Source organism: Saccopteryx leptura, chromosome 9 (assembly GCF_036850995.1).
Source record: "Saccopteryx leptura isolate mSacLep1 chromosome 9, mSacLep1_pri_phased_curated, whole genome shotgun sequence".
In the NCBI taxonomy this organism is placed as follows: domain Eukaryota; kingdom Metazoa; phylum Chordata; class Mammalia; order Chiroptera; family Emballonuridae; genus Saccopteryx; species Saccopteryx leptura.
The window spans coordinates 4,810,752-4,823,226 of record NC_089511.1 but is presented as its reverse complement, the minus strand read 5'-3'; the positions used below and the strand labels follow the sequence as shown (position 1 = coordinate 4,823,226).

At 54.6% G+C, this 12,475-nt stretch overlaps 1 protein-coding gene across 2 annotated transcripts in view; it reads left to right on the top strand.

Moving 5' to 3' along the window:
- Positions 1 to 12,475, top strand: part of ZNF423 (zinc finger protein 423) — a 315,642-nt gene that overhangs the window by 108,213 nt on the left and 194,954 nt on the right. For both annotated transcript variants that reach the window (XM_066349996.1, XM_066349998.1), the window contains one exon: positions 3,574 to 3,774. In XM_066349996.1, coding sequence (XP_066206093.1) covers positions 3,574 to 3,774 — 201 coding nt within the window. The remainder of the gene's footprint in view (positions 1 to 3,573; positions 3,775 to 12,475) is intronic.

The following is a 12,475-nucleotide window of genomic DNA, read 5'->3' as shown; positions in this document are numbered from 1 at the left end:
GTCAGAAAACAGGGCCGCTGTGAGTTGTCCGGGGTGGAGCGGGAGGCTGGTGTTTAAGGTGCTGCTTCTGTCTGTCCCCGGGTGAGCCTCCTTCCAGCTGCTGCGGGCCACCTCCAGGAGAACTCGGCGGGGCCCGAGGGAAAGGTGCCCGTGCCCGTTTCCGGGAAGTCCTGCCCACCCCCGGGCGCCCTGATGGGAAGAAGTTGTTCCTTGGCCTGCTGACGTGGCTTCGTCAGGCCCAGGATGGCCAGAGAGACCAGTGGGTCAACTGTAGTTCAGGCCCAGGAGGCCACCGTGTTGGAGCAAGAGGGGGCACTTGGGAGGGGACTCAGACAGGGCCGGTGGCAGCCTCTGAGCTCTGCCTCCTCCACGCTCAATCGGGTGAGGACCTGTGGGGGAGTCTGGGGCCCTCCTGGTCCAGGCAGGGCCACCCCTGATGGGTCAGAGCTGGGTCAAGGGAGTCGAGAAGGTCTATTCAATATTCGGTTTCCCGGGCTTACTGAGCAGTGCTCGGGGGGCCCTGGAATGAGGTGACTGTAGAGGGGAGGGGTGCCCCAGAGCCTTTTGTCCTGAAGCTCCAGGCCTTGGCGAGCTGGGGGTCCCTGTCGGCCCTGGGCCTGCGGAAGGCGTGCTGAGGTTCAGTTCCAAGCTTGGCTTTGCGTCACCCTTCAGAGCCTTTGTATTCTCATCTGCGAATGGGAAAATAGCCCCGTTGACTCTTTTCGCTAATGGGAGGCCCAGGGACTGTGGGCCCGGGAATGCCTAGCCATGCATAGAGGCCTCCCAGCACAGATGCTCCGACGGCTTCCTGTCCTCCGGGCGCTCACGCTGCTGACACAGCCAGGGGACTGCGTCTTCAGGAAGCGCCGCTCCCCGAACTTCTGCAGGCCACTGCGTCTTCCCTCCCTGGCTTCCTGAGGGTCAGGCTGGCTGGCCAAGCCATCCCACGAGACCCCAGGTGGGGAGGTCCCCTCCTTTGCCCACCTCCTCTCTCCCGTCCCCCTCCCCCCCCCCTCCACCTTCTGCACAGCCACCTTGCTTTCCCATTAGTAGCCAGCGGCTGGGAAGGTGACAGTTCCTTAAAACAGATTTATAATCTTGGATGACTTTATGGGTTTTTGACTTCTAAAAACCCACGAGTTGACATTCTGATTTATCCCCTCCTGAGTCAACAGGATGTATCGGATTTAAAGAGATCGGATGCATTGTAGTGGTTGTGTTTGTGGGTTCCCCTTGTGGAGGAGAGGAGCTGTTATGGAAAGTGCTGCCAAGTAAATACGGCAAAAAAAAATAAATAAAAATCACCGGATCATTTACACGCATCTATTAAATTGTGTGTTAAGTAAAGTAGCACAAATACAGCGCCGAGCGTAATGTATTATCTAGAGAGTTGGTATAGCAGAGGAAGCAGGAATTATGGCTTTTTTTCTCCCCTCCTCTGCCTCCCCCGTCAGAACATTTTATTATTATTATTATTATTATTATTATTCCTATTACTATTATTAAGGGAAGAGACGGTAAACGAGGCATCTCAGAGCCGGCATGTGACAGCGTCACCAGGGTTTGTGGGATGACTTACAATATTGAAGGCTCCCACTGATCGCTCTCATTTCTTCGCTTTCGATTGCGTGCGGTCGCCGGAGCAGCGGATCCGATTTCCTGAGATAAAGAGGCCGCCTGGCTTTTCCATGGGATTTCTGTATTGCCAGGAGTTGGCGTTTTCTGATTTAAAAACAGAAACAAAAAAAAAGAACCTAGAAATTGTACATTCCTTAATTGGTACAAAGAGACATGTTTTGATGGGCCACCGATGGAAACATTGACGTTTTCTGCCTCCGCGCTGCCTGTTCCGGGTGGCGTGTTGGGCCACACACGTGCCCCGCCACGGCAGGCGGCAGCTGGCCCTCCGATGGGCTGATCTGTGTGCACAGGATCTCTGTGTTGGGTGCTTGGAAGTGTGTGTGCTGTGCAGACAGGAGCTGTGGAGACCTCAGACCATTGTCTGTTTCTAAGTTAGAATGTTCAGAGGGCCACGGCTTCCACCTTGAGTTGAATGTATTCTTTGCTTCATTCTTCCTTTTTTTTTTTTTTTTTTTTTTTTGGCTTTGGTGACCAGCCCTCCAAGGGTGTAACGGTGGTTGAAGCCTTTTTCTGTCACTTCAGGGTTCTGTGTGACACAGGCAGGCATGCACACTGCTTTGCGCAGTCAGATATGTTTGCATATGCAGTGATGTTTGTGTCTGTATCTTTACACATAGTAGTGATCTCGCTTTTTAATTTAAATCAGGGCTAGTTTCTGGGATGGTAGATCTGATTTCCAGGACAGACCGAGGGAAGAGAACAGCACGCATTTTGATTTTCTAGTCTTCAGTCTCTGTATTTTAACGGGCAAGTTTAATCCACTGACATTTATTGGGAATGCTGATCTAGTCTGCGCGGGACGTCTGCCAGGCTTGTTTTGCACTTTGATTTACAAGTTCTCGATGTGTCCTATTAATCTCCCAGCCGGAGGCTGTGCACCGCCCCCCCCTTAGCTGTGCGGGGAAGTGCGTGGATACAGGAGGCAGGCAGGGCGTGGAGTTACAAGTCTGTAGGGTGCTGGGGAATGGTGTATCCTCCTGGCCAGATGCCAGGTGCCTTCTCTGTGAAACGGGAATAGCAAAGCTGACCCTCCACGGGCAGGGGACAGGGCCACGTGATAGCTTTCAGCTGTAAGGTGTGTGAGACTGAGAAATGGGTCTATATGTGTGTGTAGCTGACTTTGAAATAGTGCAGAGTGTGACGCAAACATAAGACACCACGGTCGTGATCAGTAACTCACTTCTCTGTACAGACCGGGCACTTGCCTGCACAGTGCTAAGCGGGGAGTACACATTTTATTGGAAAGAAATTAGGCGACCAATGCGAAGGCGGGTTCTCCCCGTCTGTGTTGAGACCGAGGGCACGAGCGAACGAGTGAAGGCTCAGGTGCATTTGAACCTTGCGACCTCACCACCCGCGGTCCCGCGGAAACACAGGTGCGTCCCCAACTCCGGAGTCAGGACGTCCCTGCAGAGAACCGAGCCAGCGCCAGTGCGTTTCGAGGCTTGTCGTGTGGAGGGCGAACTTGGCTACAAGGTCTCTCGGCTCTAAGTCGCAAGACTCTGGGGGAAACGGACCATTTAAATGTCTTAGGAACAGCTGAAGGGGGCTCCGGAGAGAGATGTGTAAGACAATGGGTTTTGGGGGGGAGACAAACGTGATGGCAATTTCACCTGCCTGTTGGGTCACGACTCCCAGCATCCGTGCACAGAGGGAAGGTGACAGGACATCCCCATAGCAGATTTGCACCAAGAATGAAAGAATCTAGTTGAAAATTATGGCACCGTGTGCTACCAAAAAAAAAAAAAAAAAAAAAAAATAATAATAATAATAAAACAGCCCCATCTATGACTATAACGAGAGGCATCCGGAAGAATGCACCCTGGGAGGGAGAATAATTAAATGCATCTTAATAAACGCCGGGCAATTCTTTCAGAAACCCTTTCCCGAGACCCCGTCAGCTCACGTGGACGGTATTCTTCCTGTTGGCAGGAGGCCTAGAAGGAGAGCCCGAGTGTGACCAGAAAGCCAGCCGGGCGCTGGAGGACAGGAACAGCGTGACAAGTCAAGAGGAGCGAAATGAGGACGATGAAGACATGGAGGATGAGTCAATTTACACCTGCGATCACTGTCAGCAAGACTTCGAGTCTCTGGCAGACCTGACGGACCACCGGGCCCACCGCTGTCCTGGAGGTATGCTAAACAGCGCCGGGGTTCTGACAGGTGGTTATGCGGGTAATTGGACACAGCAACTGCTCGGAGCCTCCAGTGAGATTAAAGAATTAATAATGTAATTTTACAGTTAATGTCATTTCATTGTGGCGTCTCGGGTACCCTCTATCCCGCCTTTTAAATAAGATTTTTAAAGAGAAATAAATAAATAAGATCAAAGCAACAGCTTTCCCGGCTGGCAGGAACAAGGCGGGTGGGGGGGGGAAGGGAGGCTCTCTGTCTCCTGCTCCCCCAGTCTGTACTCCATAGAGCATGGGTCAGCACCCCCGATTTCTGGAAGGCCTTTTTGGAAACCCAGCCATGAAGAGGCTGTTAGTACGCAGTTAAGCGGTTTAAGTGTGGAGAGCTGCGTGCAGGATGAGCTCCGAGGCGGGGCCTGTGGTGGGATGGGGACAGTTTCCCAGGCCAAGGAGAGCCTGTGCAGGAAGGGACCCCGTTTCACCTTGGTGCATGCCCCCCCCCCACTTCTTTTCAGTGGCTGGTTGCTGCCAGACCAGACGGTAGACCTGTTCTGCTTCCTCGGTGCCTCTGAGAAGGTGGCCAAGGCCAGAGTTTTATAGGAGCCATTTAAGACTACACACGTCGTGTCATTGTGTGTCTGGGACACGAGGGGGTGGGATCGGGGACAGTGGCACGTGTATTCCCTGAGGGACGGCAGCCATGCTGGAGGGCTGAGTTTGTGGCGTTTGTGTTCCTCACACAGCTATCCCCAGACATCTTCTAACGGGATTGTTGGATGGAAATATCTTGGATGCTGGTTTATGGGGAAAGGGCCTACAATTTTAGACCGGTATTCCAAAGGGGACCTGTCACCTGTTTGGGGGAAAAATGTGCTGGTAAGAAGTAGGTTGGGAGTCAGAGCTCTCACTTTCTCTACCTTTCATACCATCTCAGAAGTATGAAAGCCACGTGTTTGGGGAACTGCTATGACTTTCCCTCAAGTGATATCCATACCTGCACAGCCTTGGCTAGACCAGGTGCCCATTCTCTACCTCTGAAGGGGACAGATACCCCAAAATAATGCACACGGGAAGATTTTTACAGGCTTGGACTTTTGAGGGCTCAGCAAATCAAACCCCAGTCATTTTGAATTTGTGATGCTTCAACCACAGTCAGAGGTGATGGCTGACTTATGATCTTAGAACTGCAGCACTGGGAAGGAAAGGTGGATGCTTGACCGAGCTCACATAGTGATGTGGTGGCTGAGTCAGGACCTTTTCAGGACCTTAGGCTGTGGACTCTATCCTGTCTGAGAAAATCAGAGAGGCTGGTGGATTTCTTCATTTAGCCAAGAGCTGAGGTGGAGGCTCACCTGTGAGGGAATGAAATACTTGTCAGTGACTTTTAAACAACCAGTGAAATGAAAAGCCCTTCCCTTTGGTTCCTCAGTGTGTAGTTGTTGGAGCAGGTCCGCCGGGAGCCCCACGAAGTGCCGCCCTGTTCACCTGTGGCCCTTCCTTGCAGTGAGGTCCCTGCCCCAGCACGGCTCCCTGCCCCTTCCTCCGGTTCTCAGAATCCAGGAGATTCTCATGTCTCCTGAGACACGTCTGAGATGGGTGGCATTTCTAGGTGGAGGAGGGGAAATGTGAAACTTTGGGGCTATCTGTGGGGTTCTGTGGTACGTCCCGGGCAGGATTCTCTGCCCAGTGGCCGCCTGTCCTCTCTGAGCCCCAGACTTCGGCTGTAGTCATGGCAGCCCCGAGTGCAGGGTCTCCAGCCGTCCTCATTGATGTTGGGGGGGTGCCTACTGATACACCTGCCCACTTCCGAACAGGACCCCGCTAACAACCTCCACAGGGAAGTGGGAGCCAGGATTACCCCTCAACCCCAGAGCCCTGGAAGGGAGTCAGAAGATCCTAGAAAAGAATTTGTAAAACGACCTCACCTAATAATATCCCTGAGAAAATCACTGCCACCCCATCCAAGTGTGACCTAGTCTGGGAGAGTGTCCCTGACATGGAAGAAATAGGTGAGGGGTTATTTCCCCCCAGGTCATAGGTTCTTAGGGTTACCCAATGGCAGGGTGACCCCTGGAAATCGCATGTATACAATTCAAAACAGGCCCCTACTTAGGAGGCCGCCACACCCGTTGATTGTGATTTACAGACTCTGTGCCCAGAGGCGTTTCCGGGGCTGTTGGGTGCGTACTGGGTCCTGTTTGGCTGCGGGGGCCCTGGCCCCCCACTCCTTGAAGGTCTGCTTGCTACACTGGGCTTTAGGTGTTTGGAAATTGGCTTCTGCTTGAAAAGTTGGAAACGGGTACAGAATGCAACAGCGGACCCTCTCGGGCCAGGCTCGTGGGTCGGCTGGATGCTCAGCGCTGCCATCCTGACACAGCACTGGGGACAGTGCAGGTGGCCATCGCTGCCCTCACGGAGCGTACACTGCAGAGGGACGCTTGATGGCCCAGCCAAGACCACCTCAGAGAGGACCAGGGTCTGCTGAGGCTGGGAGAAGGGGGCGCTTAGCAGGTATCTCTGAGAACAAATGAGTCTTATTTAGGGGGGAAGGCAGGGCCCTCCCTGCTGTTGAGAACTTGGGGCCCGAGGGCAGTGACACCTGTCCATCCCGCAGTCTGCTCCTTGTCCCCTGAAGAAGGCTGTCACCCCTGGAATGTGGAGGCGGCACCCCCTGCCCCCCGTCCCCAGGCAGGCGTGTCGGGGAAGGTCAGCCCTTCCAGGCAGTCGGCATGTTGGGCCGTGTGGGGGGGCCGGTGGGTTTGTGGGGACGATCTTGAATGTGGTTCTTCTCTAAAACTGCTGTAGCTGAGCGACCTCCGGGCTCTTAATGTGGCAGGGGGTGGGGGACAGGGCCTTGTTCCATCGGCATCAGGATGGTGGGCAATTTCAGACTAAACTCCAGACAGGCGCAGCTTTTTTGAATGCTCAGGTTAAAAAAAAAAAAAAAAGTCCAAATAGCAAAAGCAAAAAAAAAAAAAAAAACCCAACAAAAAAACAAAGCACTCCTGTGGCTTAATTTCGCTGCTCACCCTTGGCCGAGTCACCTTTCCGAGGACCGGGACCAAGGAGTGTGTGGCCAGCCCCTTTGGAACGGCCGGCCCTCCTTTTCTGGCGAAAGTGAGGCGCTGCCGCATGAAGAGCCGGGCGGGAAGTTAATTACACCCCGGTTTCTTCAGCTGCGGCCAGAGTGACCCGGGGCCCTAATTACAGGGCTGGGGCTCGTGGAGGCTGGCACCTCTGCCAGCCTCACTCCTGTCTGCTGGCCGGCCAGGCCTGCCTTTGTGTGCCGCCCTCGGCCCTTTCTTGCCCCGGGGGCGTGGGTGGGGGGCCCTGCCCTGCCCTGCCTTCGCTGCTTAGGGCGCCCCTCGTACTGGTTCCATTTGGGCAAAACAGAGCGGCGCGCGGGCCAGCCGCCGGGGGCGTTCTGCCAAGTGCGCAGGTGCAGGGCGCGGGGTGGGGGGCCTTCTGCCCCGCGGGGAGCGCGCACGGCGCCTGGGCGTCCGCCGCCCGCTGGCCTCTCGCAGCGCAAAAGGCCTGGGGGCTCGAACCCAAGTCCAACCCCCTCGTGAAGAGCTTCCCTGCATGCAGACAGCATCCGGTCAGAAACACGGGCTGAGAAAGAGGCCCGCTTTCCACAGCCACCGAATGGATCAAGACCAGGGAACCAATCCAGGACGCAAGGAGCCAGGGTTTGGGGAGGGGGACGCAGGAACAGGATCCACCACCGGTGGGACACCAAAGAGACTTAGATAAATGAAGAGGCAGACCTTGTCCTTGGCTGGAAAGGCCCCGTATCGTAAATATGTCCACGTCCCCTGAATTAGCCCGGTAACTTCACTTCAGCCAATGTGAGGGGCTGTCGGATTGACTTAGCAAATGACAAGCCGGTTCTGACGTTCATAAGGAAACATCAGCAAGCAGGCAGGGACAGAAGGAAATTCCCAAAAGAGGAGGAATGGTGGGCGGGGCCTGTGGCCACTCAGATTTTAAACACATGTGCCGAAGCTGTAGGGGTTCTGAGCAGCCTGGGGCAACCCAGGGGAGCGGAAAGGGGGCCGGACATGGGCCCGAATTGATGGCCATTTCGTGGATCAGAAAGGTGTCACTGCAGATCAGGGGGGACAGACGTCACTGGGATTGGGGTGGAGAAGGTAGCCATCCTGAAATAAGGAAACTGGAGCCCTTCCTACTCTTAACACCAGACAAATCCCGAGGGGATCAGAAATACAAACATAAAAAAAAAAAAAACCTTAATGGTACTAAAAGAAAACAAGTGAGTTTAAAAATATACATATAATAGTATCAGAGAGGGGAAGCCTTTTCTAAATATAACCCTAATAGACCCAGAAGCCATAAAACAAAAGGCAGAAATATTCAACTGCATAAAAATAAAACACGTCTGTGTTGCCAAAACCACAGTAAATTAAACCAAGGACACATATCGCAGGCAAGAGATATTTTTTTCTTAATGGGTCAGGCGCTCCTACCCACGCTAAGAAAATATCCCACAAACCACCAGGAAACAGGGCAGAGGCCGGGCTGCTCATGGCCAGGTGCCTGCTTGGGTTGGTTGGTGCCACACAGGTCCTTTAGAAAGATTCAGAACCTCCGTCATGTAAGAGAACTGTGACTTTAAACCATATATATATATATATATATATATATATATATATATATATATATATGGATTTTTTTAAAAAATCTACCAGATTGGCAAAGATAAAAATGTTTGCCAGCCCAACCACTGGTGAGGATGTGTGTTCTTGATGTCAAGGCTTGGGGTCTTGTTCTCTTCTCTGTCCCCAGGGGTGGGGGGGGGGTAGCCTTGACTGGTGGCTAGAGCACATCGTAGGCACTCACTCAGTCAATGTTTGTTGATCTCGTCCCCAAAGAAGCTGCAGCCTTTGTGAGGGACAGAGGAGCCCGCAGTAAGGCAGACCACGGAAATGCCACGGAGAAAGGGCTTTGGCACACGGGAGAGCAGAAGTAGAAGTTTGTGTGTTGTGCCTGGACATTGTAGGTCTTCAACAAATGTGGAACCAGAGGGGGAGTTTAGAGCACGAGGAGATGGCTTATTCATTCAACAAGTATTTACTGAGCATCGAAGACGCATAGGGACCCTTCAGGGTGCTCGTGGAGAAGGTAATCGCATCATAGAAATGTTCTTTGGAAAGAAGAAGCGCCACAGGGCCTTTGAACAGCCCCCCGTACCCTGAGCTTTAACGGTGTCTCCGTGTATAGGGATGCCACTCCCACAGCTAGCTCTTCAGGGAGATGCTGGCCAGGTGTGTCAGCTGGTGAGTGTGCTGCCATTTGGGTGTGGCTGTGGAACCTTTCCTGACTTGCCCGCTCCCTGCCGTCCCGAGTTCCCCATCAGAAGGTGCCTGCGACCCAGGCAGGCTGCGTGGGACCCCGCGGTTCTGCCTGGGCTCCTGGCGGTGACATGGAGGGGAGTTATTTTCGGAGGCTGGTGTTCCTGCCCCCCCCCCATGAGTCTGCAGTTTGCAGAATGTACCCCCTTGACTCGACTGTGCAGAGCCCACGCTGCTGTCCCACTGCTGGGCCCGGGGGTCTCTCTGCAACTGGACGCTGAATGTAACCATGTGGAAGGCAGGGGTCACGGTGGGAAGAAGCCGCGTTTGCTTTGGTTTCCAGGAGAGAGACTATGTCGTCGTGTGCCTTGTGGCTTCTGAGGGCTCTCCACAGTGGACAGGGTCTTTCCCCTCTCTCCCACGTTGGTGGATTTGTGCATCCTCATGCCTCCTGGGTTCTTTTGCGTCCAAGGATGGGCCAGAGTGGAATCCGGGGTGGTGCCTGACATCTGGGTCGCTTCTGCTGCCAACAGCCTCCCTCTCGCCTGCTGGATGAGCCTCAGGGAGTGGACCCTGGAGTCCCTCTGGGGAGTCAGGGGGCCTGCTCCTCCCGGGCTGGGTTCTGGGTTCTGAGGCTTCCCTGGAAGCAGCCAGAGCGTCCACTGGCTTCTCTCGTTGGACACCCAGCAGGACGTCAGGGTCCTGGCGAGGAGCAGGACCACCCCAGGCTGGCCTTCAGCCTGGCCGTCAGGCCGGCTGTGAGTGGCGCTCCTGGTGCGGTCTGGGTGCAGCCGCTGTCATCCGTTTCAGCTTGGAAGTTTCCCAAGGGCACATGTCACATCCGCAAGTAGTGATACCATGCCTCCTAGATGCCCGGGGCTCTGTGTGTGTAAGAGTCCCTGTCAACAAGGATGTAAAATCTAGCTGGGAGATGAAGTCACCACGACCCTTCTGGTTGGCCAGCACATAGCAGGTCCTCAGTTAATGATGTGTTATCTACAGAGCGACTCAATGCAAACTGACAGGCAGGGAGAAGCGAACTCATTGGGTAAAGGAACTGAGAGCTGGGGCTGGCTTTGGCATGGCCCTCCAGGCCCTCTGGGGACATGCCCAAGACTGTCTCCACAAACCCTGTCACCTCCTCTGCAGCGGCTGAGATGTCCCCAGCACCTCCAGGTCTGCATCCTCCTAACTTGCTGACTTTCAGCACCGATGTCCTGGGATGCCACAGCCTGACCAAGGCTCACCCTGTAAGGCGGCCCTGTGGTCAGAGGGAGGCAGGTATGCATATTGGCAAGGCTCGGGGTTAGGGGCTGTCAGGGGCAGCTCCCTATGCGCCCCTGGGACTGGGAGTTGAGGAGGGGGCTTCCCAGGGTGATGGCCAGGAAACACAATGTCTTCTTCAGGAGGAAGGAATTGTATGCAGGCAAATATGAAGGCGTGAACTCGTTGAGTGAAACACCAGATTGTTGGCTGTTGATGATCAAGTCCATTCACTTTGCTTTTTTTTTTTTTTCTTCTAAATACCCATGGACTAGCCCAGGTATTTTATTTTATTTTATTTTATTTTATTTTTTTTTTCTGAAGCTGGAAACGGGGAGAGACAGTCAGACAGACTCCCGCATGCGCCCGACCGGGATCCACCCGGCACGCCCACCAGGGGCGATGCTCTGCCCCTCTGGGGCGTTGCTCCGCCGTGACCAGAGCCACTCTAGCGCCTGGAGCAGAGGTCAAGGAGCCATCCCCAGCGCCCGGGCCATCTTTGCTCCAATGGAGCCTTGGCTGCGGGAGGGGAAGAGAGAGACAGAGAGGAAGGAGGGGGTGGGGGTGGAGAAGCAAATGGGCGCTTCTCCTATGTGCCCTGGCCAGGAATCGAACCCGGGTCCCCCACACGCCAGGCCGACGCTCTACTGCTGAGCCAACTGGCCAGGGCCTCACTTTGCTTTTGATGGTGTTTCGTCATCTCATCTTAGAATTTTAGGGAAGCAGGTTCCCCAAAGGTCATCTAGCCCAGGGGTTCCCAGCTTTATTCTTGAACCCAACCGGTGTATAGACAGCGGATAACCGCAGAGCTCTCTGTTAAAGGAGCTGGAAGACTCCTCCACCTCCCATCTGCCGTGTGCGCCCCTCGGACCTCCAGGAAGCCCCCGGACCTCTGAAAACCCTGGCTGAGTTTAGTGAAGGAGGCTCTTAGTGAAGGAGGATTCCGCGAAGGTCACATGGGGAGGTGGGGGCTTAGCTGACACTTCCCTCTCCCCAGGGGGTATCTGACAATTCCTAGGAGGCGGTGCAGCCCCCGGGTGGTCAGGGAACTGGTGTCAGCGACTGGGCTCCCGCGTGCTCTCTGACGGGTGGGGGCTTGGTGTATAGCTCCTGTCTGGCCCAGCGGCTGTTTGTGGGGAAGCAGGGAGGTGACTCACAGCAAACCTGTCATCGTTGAGGTCTCCGGACTCAGAAACCAGTCAGACTGGGCAGGTTCTTTGTTTGCTTCTTGTGGAGGAAAGACTTTGACCTTGAATTCTTACTGAGTCTATGGAAGTTGTACCCTCACCTTGGGGGTCCCACAAAAGCCAGCCCAGCATCCCTCCCCTAAACCTCTGCCTCTTGGTCCTGTAGCAATAGAGCTCAGGGAGGGGGACCAGTGATGCCCCGGTGACATCCACTGGCTACTGGGACATCGTCTCCAGGCGTTGGGCCAGGCTGGGGAGAGACATCTGGGTGGCCGTCAGGTTATTCCTTGGGCCGAGGGGCTCGGGTGCCCGGATGGTGTGGAGAGGGTCTGTGAAGTCAGTCTGCCGGGCCAGTTCCGGGGAACCCGGTGTTACCTCCTCCACCCTCGGCCTCCCAGCTCTCAATGAGACTTTTATTCTTCATTCTGTAGGTGTTTCAGTAATAAGATCCTCCCTTCCCCTGACCCCCCCCCCCCCTGCACCCATGTCTACACGTACAGTTCCGAAACCTCAGGTCACTGAGCGACTCAGGGTGAGTTACGTGGGGCTTTGTCGAGAGCCCCAGCTCCCCACTGTCCCGCCCTCCTTGTCCTTCTTAGCACCTTTCTCCCCGGTGGTCAGGAAGCAGAGACCGAGCCCCTCCAGCCGGCCACGCTGCCTTCTCCTGGGGGGTGCTGGCGCTATTTCCAGGCCCTGTTGGGCATAAAGATCTGAAAATTGTGTTCCCTAGGAAATCAATCTCGGTGCGCTCCACTTTGAGGCTTGGAAAAAAGCTCTGAGAAATGCCTGTAGGTAAAGACAGGAAGAGCCTCCAGCTGCATCCTGGCCTGAATTTTGGGGTAAAAGAGGCAACGAGAAGGGGAGTTGTGCGAAAATCCTTATCTTCGCCGGAAACTTATCGATGACCTCTTCCCACGTCCCTCAGCGCTCAGCTTCCGGC